The sequence below is a fragment of the Colobus angolensis genome, unplaced genomic scaffold (assembly GCF_000951035.1).
Source record: "Colobus angolensis palliatus isolate OR3802 unplaced genomic scaffold, Cang.pa_1.0 Scaffold148, whole genome shotgun sequence".
NCBI lineage: Eukaryota > Metazoa > Chordata > Mammalia > Primates > Cercopithecidae > Colobus > Colobus angolensis.
This window is the reverse complement of record NW_012114577.1, coordinates 4,139,722-4,157,242: the sequence shown is the minus strand read 5'-3', so window position 1 is coordinate 4,157,242 and position 17,521 is coordinate 4,139,722. Positions and strand designations below refer to the sequence as shown.

The following is a 17,521-nucleotide window of genomic DNA, read 5'->3' as shown; positions in this document are numbered from 1 at the left end:
AAAAAAAAAAAAAAGAAATTGTAGGGCCAGGTGCAATAGCAAAAAGAAATTGTAGGGCCAGGTGCAATAGCAAAAAGAAATTATAGGGCCGAGCGTGGTGGCTCACGCCTGTAATCCCAGCACTTTGGGAGGCCAAGCTGGTTGGATCACCTGAGGCCAGGACTTTGAGACCAGCCTGGCCAACATGGAGAAACCCTATCTCTACTAAAAACACAAAATGTAGCCGGGCGTGGTGGTGTGTGGCTGTAATTCCAGCTACTCGGGGAGGCTAAGGCGGGAAAATCGGTTGAACCTGGGAGGCGAAGGTTGCAGTGAACCAAGATCACACCACTGCACTCCAGCCTGGGCAACAGAGCGAGGCTGTCTCAAAAAAAAAAAAAAAAAAGCAATTGAATTGTGTGGTTAGTGCCCGAGGAAATTAAATAAAATTAGGGAGGGAGCCTAAAACAAACGCTTGCCCTGTGACTGCACACCATTGGCGCCGTGGTCCGGTCTCTGCGCGTTCCCGGCTGGCGCCGTGGTCCGGTCTCTGTGCCTTCCCGGCTGGCGCCGTGGTCCGGTCTGTGGGCGTTTCCGGCTAGCGCCGTGGTCCGGTCTGTGGGCGTTCCCGGCTGGCGCCGTGGTCCCGTCTCTGGGCGTTCCCGGCTGGTGCAATGGTCCGGTCTGTGGGCGTTTCTGGCTGGAGCCCTGGTCCGGTCTCTGCGCGTTCCCGGCTGGCGCCGTGGTCCGGTCTGTGGGCGTTCCGGCTGGCGCCGTGGTCCGGTCTGTGGGCGTTCCCGGCTGGAGCCCTGGTCCGGTCTGTGGGCGTTCCCGGCTGTCAGGAAGGAGCTGAGGTTTAGTGAGCTTTTGTGACATACCAGTGTCAGACTTCACATTTGTCCATATCTTTAAGCCTCGGGGGTCCTGTATAATTGAGTCTGGTCTGGGCCTTAAAATCTTTCCTTTTTTTTCAGTTGTCTTTGATTCTTCCTCCATATCCAAATCATTTCTCCAGCTAATTAATTCATCCTCGCTTTAACTTTATGAAGCAGAAAGAAGGTAGGTGCTCTGCCTCCTGTAGCAACTGTGGCTCCAGGCATCAGGAGTCGGTGCATGTTTGGCGAAGGACCAGATAGTAGATATTTTAGGTTTTGCTGGCCATACAGTCTCTATCACGACATGTCAGCTCTGCCATGGTAGCACAAATGCAGCCATAGACCATACATGAACAAATGGACGGGCTGGGTGCTAATAAAACTTTATTTACAAAAACAGGGAGGGGGTCATGCTGGTCCTGCCCCAGGGCAACACAGGAGTTGGCTGGTGTCCCATTCCACTCTGCTCTTCTGTGATCACCTTCTTCCTCCCCAGTTGTGGTTGACTTTCTGTGGAAGAAGGAAACCTGCAAGAGCTCCTGAAGACTCACTTGGTTCCAATGTCTCTGTCCTCACAGAAGGCTCCCCTGATGCTCTTCAGAATCCCTGCTACATCGGCACTCATGGGTGTGACACCAACGCGGCCTGTCGCCCTGGTCCCAGGACACAGTTCACCTGCGAGTGCTCCATCGGATTCCGAGGAGACGGGCGGACCTGCTACGGTACAGCCTTTGATTCTGACTTGTTGGGGCTGGGAAATCAGGCGAGGAGGAGGCATCCAGATTCTGTAAGCCAGAGAACTGGGTGCAGCGAGGAAGCACGGATGAGATAAACACTGGTGGATATGCCAGGCCTGAATCATTTATGCTTCACATTCACTGTTCCCATGGGTAGACTCAGGAGTACTGGCCCATTCTTTCATCTGATCTAAGCAGCAGAGTAGAATTCCTAAGGCCACACTCCACTCCATCTTAAGAATGCACAGGTTTGGCCGGGCGCGGTGGCTCAAGCCTGTAATCCTAGCACTTTGGGAGGCCGAGACGGGCGGATCACGAGGTCAGGCGATCGAGACCATCCTGGCTAACACGGTGAAACCCCGTCTCTACTAAAAAAAACAAAAAAACTAGCCGGGCGAGGTGGCGGGCGCCTGTGGTCCCAGCTACTTGGGAGGCTGAGGCAGGAGAATGGCGTAAACCCGGGACGCGGAGCTTGCAGTGAGCTGAGATCCGGCCACTGCACTCCAGCCCGGGCAACAGAGCAAGACTCCGTCTCAAAAAAAAAAAAAAGAGAAAAAAAAAGAATGCACAGGTTTAAAGGGAGTTGTAAGTCAGAGTTGTTAATGATAACATCAGTAATATAACGATAGCTATAATTTACCCAGGCGCTGTTTGAACTAAGTGCTTCACAAACATCATCTCATTTAATTCTTCAACAACTCTAATGAAATGGATTTTTTGTTCCTTTATTTAAAAAAAATTGATTGTGGTAAAATATATGTAACATAAAATATACCATTTTAACACTTTTTAAGTGTACAGTTCAGTAGCATTACATGCATTCGTTTTATTGTGTAACCATCACCACTGTCCATCTCCAGAACTCTCCATCTTGCAAAACGAACTCTGTACCCATTAAACAACAACTCCCATTTCCCCCTTCCTTTAGTCCTTGGCAATCACCATTCCACTTCCTGTCTCTATGCATTTGATTATTCTAACGATTGCATATGTGGAATCATATTGTATTTGTTCTTCTGTGACTGGCTTATTTCACATAGCATAATGTCCTCAGGCCTCACCTATGTTGTCACATGTGTCAGAATTTTTTTCTTTTTTAAGATGAGATAATATTCCATTGCATGTACGTATCACATTTTGTGTAGCCATCCATCAGTGGGCGCGTGCGTTGCTTCCACCTTCCGGCTATTGCAAATAATGTTGTTATGAACGTGGGTGTGCAAATGTCTGTTGAAGTTCCTGCTTTCCGTTCTTTTGGGTATACATTCAAAAGTGGGATTGCTGAATCATGTAGTAATTCTATCTTTAATTTTTTTTTTTTTTTTTTTTGAGATGGAGTCTTGCTCTGTCACCCAGGCTGGAGTGCAATGGCATGATCTTGGTTCACTGCAGCCTCTGCCTCCCAGGCTCAAGTGATTCTCCTGCCTCAGCCTCCCAAGTAGCTGGAACTACAAGTGCTCGCCACTATGCCTGGCTAATTTTTGTATTTTTAGTAGAGACGGGGTTTCACCATGTTGGCCAGGCTGGTCTCGAACTCCTGACTGCAAGTGATCCGCCCTCCTCGGCCTCCCAAAGTGCTGGGATTACAGGCGTGAGCTGCCACGCCTAGCCTTTCCATCTTTAATTTTTTGAGGAACCACCACAACGTTTTCCATAGTGGCTGCAACATTTTATGTTCCCACCTACAGTGCACAAGTGTTTCCATTTCTCCATCTCCTTGAAAACACTTGCTTTCTGTGCTTTTTAAAATACGAGGCCAGGTGCGGTGGCTCACGCATGTAATCCCAGCACTTTGGGTGGCTGAGGCGTACGGATCATGAGGTCAGGAGTTCGAGACCAGCCTGGCCAACATGGTGAAACCCCGTCTCTACTAAAATGCAAAAATTAGCCAGGCGTGGTGGCGAGTGTCTGCAGTCCCAGCTACTTGGGAGGCTGAGGCAGGAGAATTGCTTGAGCCCGGGAGGCAGAGATTTCAGTGAGCCGAGATCACGCCACTGCACTGCAGCCTGGGTGATAGTGAGACTCCGTCTCCAGAAAAAAAAAAAAAAAAAATAGGGGCCATCCTAATGGGTGTGAGTTTCATTCTATTTATTTATTTATTTATTTATTTTATTTTTATTGTTTTTGCGACAGAGTCTCACTCTGTTGCCCAGGCTGAAGTGCAGTGGCACGATCTTGGCTCACTCCAGCCTCAACCTCCTGGGCTCAAGTGATCCTCCCACCTCAGTCTCCCGAATAGCTGGGACTACAGGTGTGCCACCACGGCTGGCTAATTTTGTATTTTTTGTAGAGATGGGGTTTCTCCATGTTGCCCAGGCTGGTCTCAAACTCCTGGGTTCAGGCAATCCACTTGCCTTGGTCTCCCAACACTCTTTTCTTGTAGACGAGAAAACTGAGGCTCATTAAAGTGAGCTGTGACAAATAGTATTTGAACACAAGTCTCTGACTCAAGCATCTGTATTACTCCATCTTCTAGTTGCAGTTATTTTATTATTTATAACTTAAGTTCAAATACTTTCATGTAGGCAGCTTGATATTTGTTTGTTACTAAATTTTAATCTACTGCCAAGGGGAAGTCAGTCCAGTACCAAGGGCAAGAATGCCAAGTGCTTCAAGCAGTGCTATTTAAGCCTGCAGTTAGTGACAGGGCTCACTAATGAGCATAAGGAACGCTGGAAGGAAGCTTCCCTAGTGGGATGAATAGTGTGTTCACATAGGGTTGGCCAGAAAAATGAACAGTTCCCTCTACCCCTGCTTGACTGAGGTATAAGAATCTGGCAAACCCAGCAGTCTCAGAATTTGGGAATGATGCCTGAGGTCTGGAATCCAGCAGCCGCGGCTAATGGCACATTTGGTGTGCTGATGTAACATGAAGGTTAGAAGATCCTGCTGTCAGGGCCTTGAGGTGTTTGCTTCATAGTGAACCTACCATGCAAAGTGCCTGTAAGGATGTCTGAAATACTGGAGGGCAGGGACTTGTGCGCATAGTACATGCTGTATGTTTGGCCAGCTTGCTGGTAGCTTTGTGTAAGTGGTAGAATTCAGTCTGAGACTCACCTTCCTGGTAATGTATCGCTAGGGAGGGGACATAGTGCCTACTCACCTATAATCGTCAGTTTCCCAGTATATCCTGCAAAGAGCCTGACAGCCTTGAATGGCTGAATTGGCTCTGGCCAGTTCAAAGCAGCATGATGCCGTGGTGTGTGTGTGTGTGTGTCTGTGTGTGTGTGTGTCTGTGTGTGTGTGTGTGAACCGGGGCCCTCCCAGGCTGCGAAGACGGCTGGTGTGCGGGGGTGGGGTCCTTCACTGATCCACGCCTCCTCGTTACACAGCCATGCTTCAACTTCGTAAGCCTCCTGGATAGTAATAAAGTGTGGAAGTAACCCAGTCTGCTGCTGTTGAACTGTGACCTCCTGGCTAATTCTTCCCTTGGTGTCTGAGCTTGCCACAGTGGGAGTGCTTCAATTCAGAAGGCACAACCAGCCATCCCTTATGTAATCTGCACCATCCTAGAAAATCCTCCAATATCCTTGTCCAGGAAGACAGGTGGTTGCATGTAGACTTGCTTTTGTCCCGTGGTGAGTGTTTGTTCTGACTTATTACCTCTGTGGAATGCGAGTGTATTCCCAGTCAGGACACTTATTGTTCTGGGTCACTAGAACATGCCTTGAAGTGTTAATGCATCGAGACATGAGGCTTAAAATAGGAAATTGCATTAAGCAGATCACTTCATGTGTTATTTTGACCTGGGAAGTGCGTTAGAGGAGAATGAGGATGAGCCTGTGATTCAGTGTGCAGCGCTGATATAATGGTATATGACACCCCAAACAAGGGTGGTTTTGGTGAGACGTCGCACAGTGAACCTCCACAGTAATTTGGAGAAGATTTCACAGAGCTCTGTGATTCACTCTGGTCCATGGCAGGATGGCTCCCACTGTTTCTCAATTTAGAGCCTGTAGAGATAGTTTTGGCTCATCTCTCATTGAGTAATCATTGAGTATGTAGAAGGCATTTAGCAAATTGGCAATGAGACTCTTCTCCTCTAAGAGCCTGGCCTTTATGAAAAGGAAAAATTGGAGAAACTTACAGTTGTTGAAAATACGTGAAAAGTAGCCACTCTGAAAAAAGTCAAAAAGGAGGCAGCAATGACAAGAAGGATCCAGGATTTTCCTATCGAGTTAGAAAGTTATCCTGTGAAAGGAAATCTCTTTCCAGAGCAGAGGTTGACCAGATGCTAAATAATAGGAATCATCATTTTCCAGCAGATACTGTGGTATGTTATGAGAGACAGTTATTGACACTTTACAATTTCCATTGAAGAAAGGGTTAAGGACCTGGCTTCAATTTATAGAAAAGAAGATTTAAAAAAAATTTTTTTTTTTGAGACAGAGTCTTGCTCTGTCACCCAGGCAGGAGTGCAATGACACAATCTTAGCTCACTGCAACTTCTACCCCCTGGGTTCAAGTGATTCTCCTGCCTCAGCCTCCCAGGTAGCTGGGATTACAGGCATATGCCACCATGCCCGGCTAATGTTTGTATTTTTAGTGGAGATGGGGTTTCACCATGTTGATCAGGCTGGTCTCGAACTCCTGACCTCAGGTGATCCGTCTGCTTCGGCCTCCCACAGCGATGGGATTACAGGTATGAGCCACCTCACCTGGCCCTAGAAGAGAAGATTTAAATTAGGAAGAATTTCCAAACTACAAAGACCATGAACTAATTTCCAAACTACGAAGACCATGAGCTGGGAAATTGAATTGCTAGGGTCTTGTCCCTTAAGAAAGAGTGTTATCTAGTCCAGCATGTATGTGTAAGCCTGCATGGAGGAGGAGGTTGCGTTAGGGAACCATCCCCTCCATCATCCCAGCAGCCCTGAGGTCTTATTTGTCAATAGCTTTTCAGGTAGGGCAAGAGAGAAGAGCCTGGTCAACATAGAAGCTTTTTTCAAAACACAGCTTCCCCTTGCATAAATGTTCCCAGGCAGGAACAGAGCTTGAAGAAGATCCCCTGTGATTTTGCTCTGTCTTCTTGATTGAAAACTGCTGCTCTGTGCTCTCGTGCTTTGGCAATAGAGTCTAAGTCACTGAGCCCTGCAGTGTGTACAATGTTTCCAGACATCTGTGCTGGGAGTGTCCTCTGAGAGTTGCAGCACAGAGGCAGTGGAAACAGGAAGCCCCTTTTTTCTCCCATGTTGGAGCGGCAGCTGATGGATGGAGCTGTGAAGTCCACACGTGCTGGGTGCACTCCTCCCCCACGGCCATCCCCAGCTTCAGCTTGCATAAGAGCCTGCTTTGGGAGGGGCTTTGTTCCAGAACCTTCTGGCTGTGCCTGGTTCAGTACTGAGACCTTGTGTCTTAAACACGTCACAGAACACACACATATCAGTATAGTCTCTAAAAGTTGAATAGCATTTGGTTTGGCTATTTGCCTGGGTACAGGACAAACTATGGGGCTGATGTGGCAAGAATGCTTGTCTTGTGCAATGTTGACCAATAGGCCAGCAGGACATTTCTCTCACCAACAAAGGCCTGGCTAGACTGGCCATTGAAGGTGGACGTAGGACAACTCCCACGTGTCAAAGATTCACATGAAAGCTTTGGGGAAGAGATTTATGAGTGGGGGAAGAGTTGTGTGGTCTCAGCCATTATGAGAAACATGTCTTACTTGTTTTAGGTCTAAAACCTGTCTAAATTTGTTTTAGAATAAGGCTGTGGCTCACGCCTGTAATCCCAGCACGTTGGGAGGCCCTCCTCATGCACATCTCAGGGTTTTAGAAATGCCAGAAGTAGCTGTCTACACTCTTGAGTATGAGGTTGACGTGGGAAGAACCTTGTGTAACTGTTCATTTCAACCCCCATCAGTGGCCACGTAACCAGGGGGATGACAGGTTTGCTTAATTTCTTGCCTGGGCTCCCCAGCCTTACACGAGTGGTAGCCATAGCCTGGCGTCCAAAGCCTGGCGGCCATCCGAGGGCCGTGTTCCCAGAGTCAGCCAAATTCATCACCATGGCTGGGGTGTTGGATGAATCCCTGGTTAGTCTAATCATAGCTGGGTGTCTGGAGCATTGCTGGGTGCTTCTCTGGCCTCCATCTATTTTCTGTAATCTGCAGAAGAACCCTCAAGATGAGTAGTAGTATACTTATTTACCAAAGGGGGAACTGAGGCTGAGTAGTTGGATAACTTGCCCAAGACCACACAAGTTAGTAGCTAAAGGAAGCAGGATTTGAACCTAGCTAGGTCCAACTCCAAAGCCTACGTTTGTTTACTCCACGTTACCCCATGATGGTGGCTGTGGTATTGTCATAGAAAAGGACATCACTCTCCTAGTTCATTTACAGTCTTATGAGTGAATGACTTCCCTTTTAGTCCATTAAGCCCTAGATAATATTCAAAAATTCACAATTAAGCTGTAAATTGTTCAACTTTCCTTTGTAACAGTAATGGAGAAAGTAATATTTTTGAATAACAGCATATTTAAATATACTCTCAAGTTTAGGACTTAAATATAGGACTTGAAATTCTCAAGTTTAGGACTTGAGAATATATTTAATATTCAGAGACTCTCAGTATTCAGAGTCCAGAGATGTGTCTCTGTGTCCTTGTAACATGTATTTGGCAATCTAATGGGAGAGACTCATGTTCAGGGGTCCTAGGCTCAGCAATTAACTCCAGGAGAGGTGGGGGAAGCACACGTTTTCCTGGGAGAAGGGTGTGGGGATCACTGTCTCCAGTTATGCACAGACAAAAATTGTATTTAACACTACTTTTGGTATATAGAAAATTTGTTTTAGGCTGGGGCAGCGGCTCACACCTGTAATCCCGGTACTTTGGGAGGCCAAGCCAGGTGGATCACGAGGTCAGGAGTTTGAGACCAGCCTGGCCAACATGTTGAAACCTCGTCTCTACTAAAAATACAAAAATTGGCCAGGCGTGGTGGCGCACACCTGTAATCCCAGCTACTGGGGAGGCTGAGGCAGTAGAATCGCTTGAACCCTGGAGGCAGAGGTCGCAGTGAACCGAGATCGCACCATTGCACTCCAGCACTGGGCGACACAGCAAGACTCCACCTTGGGAAAAAAAAAAAAGAAAAGAAAAATTTGTTTTAAAATTGATCTATTGTTAGGTGAAAATGCTATTTTATTATAGTCAGTAATGTTTGAAGAGGTTTTTAAAAAGCCTGCATTAAAAAAAAATTTGCTGCAGATATTGACGAATGTTCAGAACAACCCTCAGTGTGTGGGAGCCACGCAGTCTGCAATAATCACCCAGGAACCTTCCGCTGCGAGTGTGTGGAGGGCTACCAGTTTTCAGATGAGGGAACGTGTGTGGGTAAGTTCTCCAGGTAACTCCTCAAAACATGATTCACATGGTGTGCATTAGCTCTTGTGCAAAAGGTCTGGTTCCAGGTAAAAATGAGTCTGGTCAAGTTGGAAGGAGCTGGGAAGGGTAATTTACAAAGATGAATCAGACTCAGCCCCTGCCCTCCAACTATCTGGAGAGTCACAAGTACAATGAGTAAGCAACATTATTGCCTACACTAGTAATACCATCGCCTCTCCTGTTGCCAGCTTTTGCATTACATTTGCCTCTTATAAACTTCTTTTAATCATTTTTATTATGCTTTTAATAACTATAAAGCTATTAGACATATTTCTTCCAGTAATCAGTAGCCTTGGGATTCATATTGAGGAACCACCTTAAGGTACTTTTGTATCATTACCTATCTTAGATTGAATTCTACCTGAGTTACATCTAAAATTCCAACTGGGGTCATTCTGTTTATGGATTTTAATTTTACCAACCACGAGCAGCAGCATAATTTCTTAGCCTTATTGAAGTAAGTTGCAGCTCTTGATTAGGCTAATTATGCTCTTGCTGAATGATGATTTTGGTGGTGATGCGGAAGGGCCAGCCACAAACAGCCAGATTGTTTAAATTTTTCCTCTTTTTCCTCCTACTGCACTTTGACCTGGTCATTCAAGATTCTTGAACGACCAAGACCAGCATGTTCCCAGGTCTGGAGGGTGACATGTCAAACGGGCATCTGAACTCAACATGTCTTCCCAATTTAAAACAGATTCCTCTTGTACCATGTCAGCAAACCATCTTCTTGCCTTTCCCTCGCTGTTCACCAAACCCTAGAATATTTTCTTTGTGCTCTGTCTCAAAGCTTGGGTAAGGCTGCCAAGGTCCTGGGGTGAGGTGGTGTCTTGAGGGTGGGAGGGAACAGGCAGTTCTCATGTTTTGAGTGTGACCCAAACATCTGTGAGCTCAGGGAGGCCAGTCCCCTCTGCACAGTTGAGATTTTCACTCTGCTAAAGTTACTGCTGCTGCTTTTTTTTTTTTCGCTCAGTAAAGAACATCAGTTTCTGTGTATTTGGCATGATTTCTTTCTCTGCTGCTTGAGGCTAAGGAGATTCAAAAGTTTAGTTCTAATGACCATACCATTTACATTACACTTCAGCTCAAGCTTGGGCAGTGGATACTTTATCCCGTGGGTGATGATGTACACAGTGACTGAGATCCATCCTGGGACGCCTGTGTGGAGCATGGTGACCTAGGTTTCTGGATCCAGTCATTCCTGATGTCCACACTCACTGAAGGGGCAGGGCGAGGTGCAAGACGGGTGCTGGGCAAAAGTCTGCTTCAGGCATTGACTTCTGAGGAAGGCACCCTTTCTGGGGCTCAGTTCCTCGTCTGTAAAATGAGGTGATTAGACTGTATCATTGGTTTTCTGTGACCCATGGAGCTCTTGGAGGTGCCTCCAGAGCTGTCAAGGAGGACACAGGCCAGCTGCGGGCAGGCTCTCATCCTCTCCCCTGATCCCTAGCCTCCTTTGTTTTTTTTTTTTTTGAGACAGAGTTTTGCTCTTGTCACCCAGGTTGACAAGAGCAAATGGCGCGATCTTGGCTCACTGCAACCTCTGCCTCCAGGGTTCAAGCAATTCTCCTGCCTCAGCCTCCCAAGTAGCTGGAATTACAGGCATGCACCACCATGCCCAGCTAATTTTTGTATTTTTAGTAGAGACGGGGTTTCACCATGTTGGCCAGGCTGGTCTCGAACTCCTGACCTCAGGTGATCTGCCTGCCTCAGCCTCCCAAAGTGCTGGGATTACAGGTGTGAGCCACCATGCCTGGCCTATATATTTGAGGGAGAACATCTTCACCACTTTTAATTGGCTCCTTTGAGACTCACTGTGCAGAGAGAAGGCTCACTGTAGAACCAAGTCTGCCTACATGCGTTGAAAGAAATCACTCTGGCTTGTCACTGAGTAATTGAGTGGTCATTCTATCTCTCTTAGAATTCCTTGTTAAAACAGTGTTGTAGGTTGGAAGCCAGCACTGGGAAGGTTACCCTGCAGGTCAGAAAGGGGCAAGGTGAAGAAATAAACAGGGCAAGGTGTGCTCTGCCAACTGTGAGGGGCTGGGGGCTCAGGCAGGGCTGTGGGCTGGCCAAGAGGAGTTGTCTTTTCCTGAGGATTGGTATCCATTATCGGGGAAGGGATGTTTGTGGACTTCCATCTTTGGCATTTTCTGTAAACTCATGACTCTCTTTGCCCCTGGGTATGAACTTTTGCAGTTAATTGAAATGTGCAAAACATGTTTTTGTGACGGAAAGATGGGCCTCAGCTTGCCTGTAAGTCACCTTGATGTGAAGACGCAGACACCCCTCTGAATGGACACAGCCCTGTGACACTGGGCTGGCATATGGAGTGTGGTGAACTTGAGGTCCTACTTCACCGGCCCTGGGCATCTTGGTGCAGGGCACGATGGCATGCATCAGCTCTTCTCTCGAGGCAAGAACAGGGCCAGGCTTAGGCAAAGAGCTGGAGCAGTTAACTTCCAGTATGCCAAGCACAGAGAGGCCCGTAGATGGGACTGTGATTCTCTTAAGAGTCCTGATGATAGAACTCATGGAAGGAGGGCTGAGGAGTAGGTGAGTGTCACAGAGGCTAGGTGATAGTACCCCATCTTGTGCTGCTGCCTCAAAGTGGAAGGCAAGGGTTGAGGTCTACAGGGTGATTTTCAATGACTGGTTCAGTTACTCTGGGGTTCCTAAGGCACCATTGCATTTTGCTTCTGATTTTCTAAAAGCATTCAGAGCCAGGACAAAGCCCCATCCTCCCAATGTCAGAACACAAATCTTTCCCTCCCAGCAGGTCTTGGGTAGCTGGATTATCCCAGATGAAGGAGGACTCATGTTTCTTCTCCATGAGTCTTCCTAAGATTGATTTCAGTTTGTCCTGCCTTAAGTGCAGACAGACAGAGAAAGAGAGAGAGAGAGAGAGAGAGAGAGAGGGTTGGGGGTGGGAGGAAGAACATAAGCTTCTGAGAATTACACAATTTGTCTAAGGCTGTGTGGTTGACCCGTGGTTCCTGATATATACCAAGGCTGCCTACTCCAAAGGCTCACAGTCTTCTAACCATAACCATACCCATCTCCTTGGCTTGGAAACATTTATTTGTCCTTCCTTGGTAGCAAGTGGGTGACTGACTTGGGCATTTGTAGTGAATGCTCCACCTGTCCAGGGTGGGCCAAGGCTGAAGACACCACGTGGAAGTGTCAGCTCCTTCCCTCCAAGCGGTCTCTACAGAGTTGCCATCAGAAGTGTGGCATCGGCAGATGTCCCACCCCCATATCCAGATGAAGGGAAAGTTGGGTCCTGAGGACCCATGATGGGGATCTGGTTTGGAGAGTGGCCTGAGACAGACCCCTAGAGTGAAACTGAGGTCAAGCCAGGCGGAATGACCAACCACGGTGTTAGTCAGTCAAGACCCATCAGAGGCAGAACCCAGGTGGGTGGAAATGGTGAAGGCAGTGGTACCAGCCCAGTGAGGAGTAGGGTGGGGATGAAGCTGTGGACGTGCCTAGAGGTCTAGGGTTCAGGCATGGTCCCTCTTTATAGAGCTGGGAGGGGCACGTGGCCTGCTCAGACGACTTTCTTCCTAAGACTGTGCATCAACCTTTTGTTCTGAAGCTGTCGTGGACCAACGCCCCATCAACTACTGTGAAACTGGCCTGCATAACTGCGACATACCCCAGCGGGCCCGGTGTATCTACACAGGAGGGTCCTCCTACACCTGTTCCTGTTTACCAGGCTTTTTTGGGGATGGCCAAGCCTGCCAAGGTATGTGGTTGCTCTGATTTTCCCCTGTGTGTAACCTGAGGAAGTTTCCTAGGTGGTACCTGGCATGTGCCAATCACCAACTCACTCCCAAATAAAAGAAAGAATTCTTCTGTCATCTCCATTGAGTTAATGAGTTGCTTTTCATATCTCTCTAGTAGTTTGAACTATGCATTTTCTTTCGGGGACTCTTCTCATTGGTGACTGTTTTGTTCTAGGTGACTAGTTCATTCAGGTGACAATTAGACACCTGCTCTCTGCTAGGAACTGGGGATATTTTCTGTCTTTCACGAAGAGACAAACTGTCCTTTTACATGGAGGACATGCATGGAGCTTAAAGTCCATCCCTTTATTTAATAAGGTGTATTAATATATAGTCATTCAACTGGCTTGTTCTAACCTTCTTCACAAAAGCAAAGTTCTCTGATTGAATAAATGACTGCAGGTCAAAGAGTAAATGACTCAATATAATTCCTTCAGACTTGAGCTTCTTGGCTGCCAGGGTGCTCTTACAGGTAATTTTAGGTAAGATAACCCATGAATAGAGTGCCCTGAGTGTCTTGGTTTGCACAATCACTTGATATTATACCATAGAGTATTTCTAAAAGGTCCCAACTAAGATAGAATTTCTGAGATACTTTCTCTTTATTACTGAACATGTGGATGTTTTCTCACTTTCTGTCAAGTAGTTAATAATCTGTTGGTCAACACTCAGACAGTTTTGAAGCTCTCATTTATGACAAGAGGGATCATTTTATAATGCAAATAGATCCTATCTTTTCCCCTGTTGTAAGGTTGATGCAAACATTCTTCTCTTTCTTTCTTTTTTTTTTTTCTTTTTTGAGATGGAGTTTTGCTCTTGTTGCCCAAGCTGGAGTGCAGTGGTGTGATCTCAGCTCACTGCAACCTCCGCCTCCCGGGTTCAAGCCATTCTCCTGCCTCAGCCTCCAGAGTAGCTGGGATTACAGGTGCGCGTCACCATGCCTGGCTAATTTTTTGTATTTTTAGTAGAAACAGGGTTTCACCATGTTGGCCAGGCTGGTCTCGAACTCCTGACCTCAGGTGATCTGCCCGCCTCGGCCTCCCAAAGTGCTGGGATTATGGGTGTGAGCCACGGCGCCTGGCCAAAAACATTTTTCATGAAAACATTGTTGCCAAAGTGAAACACATTTGTAAGTGCAACAGATAGAAATTGGGGAGTTAGTGATTTGATAGTTAATGTTTAGTGAGTTTTGAAATACTGTTCCCAGATCAGAAGCAGGTTCCCATAGATTTGAGTAAGTGGCTTAAATTATTGGGTAAACTCCGAATTCCAGAAGAAATCTCATTGTCCCTGGGCCTGGTGGCTGTTTTACAGATGTGGATGAATGCCAGCCAAGCCGATGTCACCCTGACGCCTTCTGCTACAACACTCCAGGCTCTTTCACGTGCCAGTGCAAACCCGGTTATCAGGGAGACGGCTTCCGCTGCGTGCCCGGAGGTAAGGTGGTGGGACATCTGGAGTTGGTAGCCCATTGCCCTATCCATAAATCCAGTGCACATGGCCCTGGGAGAGAAGGTGAGGTGGGAAAGTAGGAGGCTCCATGGAGAGTTCTAAGAGTTGTTGAGGTGGGAGATCAGAGCATGGACTGCAACGTAGAACATTCTTTGAAATGGTAGAACATCAGATGGGAACATTGCCTGTAATCCCAGTACTTTAGGAGGCCAAGGTGGGTGAATCACTTGAGGTCAGGAGTTCGAGATCAGCCTGGCCAACATGGCAAAACCTCCTCTCAACTAAAATTACAAAAATTAGTCAGGCGTGGAGGCATGTGCCTGTAATCCCAGCTACTCCGGAGGCTGAGGCATGAGAATCGCTTGGACCTGGGAGGCAGAGGTTGCAGTGAGCTGCAATTAAGCCACTGTAGTCCATCCTGGGTGACAGAGTGAGACTGCCTCAAAAAAAAAAAAAAAAAAAAAAGAATTTATTTGACACCTTAGACTGGAGTTAACCAATTGTGTTATTTGTTTTTAATTACTGCTGTTGCTGTTGGTCAGATATATTCATGCCACTATAAATGTTTTCAATTAGAGATAGGTAAACATGTTCATCTCATCGCTTTTTAAGCCGTTAAAAACTGTTTAAATAACCATCCCCTTCACTAGTCTGTGAGCACATTGAGGGTGGTGCAGGTACACTGTATTTTTTGGTATGTTTCCAGCACCCAGTGGAGTATTCGGTATATGGTGGGGCTCACAGCTGTTTATAGCTGTTGAAGAAATAAATGAATGCACCAGCTCCATTCCTCCAAAAGCATTTGGAAATCTTTGTTTATCTTCACCCTCAGTAAGACTAGTTTTTAGAGTAGCTGTCTATCAAAAAAGAGAAAACATCAGATTAAGATTTAAATTTTGATGTATAGTAGCACAGATTGTTAGTCTAAATTATTTTCTTCTGCTTAAAATAGGGGTTAGCAAACTACGGCCCATGGGCCAAATCTGGCTGGCTGTTTTTGTAAATAAAGTTTTATTGGAACACAGCCATGCTTATGTATAGTCTATGGCTGCTTTCATGTTACAAAGGCCGAGTTCAGTAGTTGTGACAGAGACTGTAAGCTCAGCAAAGCCTAAAAAGCATAAATAGGCCGGGTGCCATGGCTCTCACCTATAATCCTAGCATTTTGGGAGGTCAAGGTGGACAGATTACTTGAGTCCAGGAGTTTGAGAGACCAGCCTGGGCAACATAGCGAGACCCTGTTTCTACAAAAAATACAAAAATTAGCTGGGTGTGGTGTGGCACACCTATAGTCCTAGATCCTCGAGGGGCTGAGGTGGGAAGATTGAGCCAGGGAGATTAAGGCTGCAGTGAGCCAAGATCACACTACACCCAAGCCTGGGTGACAGAGTGAGATTGTCTCAAAAAAAAAAAAAAAAAAAAAAGTATAAATAGCCTACTATTGACAGAAAACTCTTGACAGAAAAAGTTTGCTGACTCCTGGCTTCAATAAACCCAGGCAAGGCAACCTTTTGTTCCTGAAATTATGGGAACAAATACCACCACTCATAGATTTTAATGGGCGGGTTACATAGAGAAGAGTTTATGATCATTTGAGTCAAGACATTCCAGCCACTATTAAAAATGACTAATATTCATTGGCCAAGCACGGTGGCTCACACCTGTAATCCCAGCACTTTGGGAGGCCAAGACGGGCGGATCACGAGGTCAGGAGATCGAGACCATCCTGGCTAACATGGAAACCCCGTCTCTACTAAAACACACAAAAAATTAGCCAGGCAAGGTGGCGGGTGCCTGTAGTCCCAGCTACTCAGGAGGCTGAGGCAGGAGAATGGCGTGAACCCGGCAGGCGGAGCTTGCAGTGAGCCGAGATCACGCTACTGTACCCCAGCCTGGGCGACAGAGCAAGACTCTGTCTCAAAAAAAAAAAAAAAAATGACTAATATTCATTATTTCCTTAGGCTTGCTTCACATTTGCAGTTTAAAGAGAAGCAGATGTTTCCAATTTTGTTTTTTTTGTTTTTTTAACCTGACTTTTTGTCCCCTCTTGAAAACTCTGTTGACTAAACAGAAACAGATCCAGACGTGTAGGCTGGGATCTAAAGATGGGACAAAGATAAAATCAATAAGGGCTGCTTGCCAGGATCGTTTATATATTGGATCTTGTTCCCTTAAGAAGTTTAACATTTGGTTACATACTGGAGAGAGTGTGCATTAGAAACGTGTAAGAGTGTTCATTGAGTATTGTTTGTAATAGAAAAATATCTAAATGACTGCAAACAAGAGGAACAAACAGATGACTTTTGGTATAATCCATACAATGAAATAACATATAGCAGTTAAAATGAATGAAGTAGAGTTCAGGGGTAAGTCTCAAAAACATAATGTTGAGCAAAAGAATTTATAAAAGGATATGTATAGCATGGCCCCATGTGTATAAAACATAAGCCTATGTGAAAATATGCCTACATGTGTTATGTTATGTACATACATAAGAAAGCTATAACATGCACAGTGAATGAGAAATGAAAAGTTCAGGATAGAGGTTATCTCTATAATGGGAGAGAGAGAATTGGGATTGGGGAGGGATACATGGTGTGTCTTAGTCTGTTTGGGGCTGCTCTGGCAAAATACCGTAGACTGGGGGTTTATAAACAACAGAAACTTGTTTCTCATAGTTCTGAAGGCCGGAAAGTCCGAGATCAACATGCTGACAAGTTGTGTGTCTGGCGAAGGCCCACTTCCTAGTTCACAGACAGCCAGACATCTTTCTGCGATGTCCTTATATGGTAGAAAGGGCAAGGGGTCTCTTTGGGGACGCTATTATAAGGGCACCACTAAGGCCATTCATGAGGGCCCCCCTGTCATGACCTCGTCACCTCCTGGTGGCCTCACCCCCACTGTCATCACCTTGGGAGTTAGGAATTCAGTATATGAATGTGGGAGGGAACGTAAACATTCAGACCGCAGCACAAGAGCTGCATTTGTGTTTCTAAAGTTTTATTTTTCAGTCAGAATATCAATACAGATATTTTCATCATATTATTCTAAATTGCATATGACTAAAATACTTTATGAAGGCCGGACACAGTGGCTCATGCCTGTAATCCTAGCACTTTGGGAGACCAAGGAGGGCGGATCACCTGAGGTCAGGAGTTCAAGACCACCCTGGCCAACATGGTGAAACCTCGTCTCTATTAAAAATACAAAAATTAGGCCACGTGTGGTGGCTCACACCTGTAATCCCAGCATTTTGGGAGGCCAAGGCGGGCGGATCACCTGAGTTTGGGAGTTCAAGACCAGCCTGA

At 46.2% G+C, this 17,521-nt stretch overlaps 1 protein-coding gene across 2 annotated transcripts in view; it reads left to right on the top strand.

Moving 5' to 3' along the window:
• The window catches only part of NID1 (nidogen 1), a 107,364-nt gene that overhangs the window by 54,446 nt on the left and 35,397 nt on the right, over window positions 1-17,521 (top strand). Inside the window, exons 9-12 of one of the 2 annotated variants that reach the window (XM_011935734.1) lie at window positions 1,433-1,576; window positions 8,797-8,922; window positions 12,572-12,721; window positions 14,076-14,198. In XM_011935734.1, the coding sequence (XP_011791124.1) occupies window positions 1,433-1,576; window positions 8,797-8,922; window positions 12,572-12,721; window positions 14,076-14,198 (543 nt within the window). The remainder of the gene's footprint in view (window positions 1-1,432; window positions 1,577-8,796; window positions 8,923-12,571; window positions 12,722-14,075; window positions 14,199-17,521) is intronic. The other variant, XM_011935735.1, reaches the window with a different exon arrangement.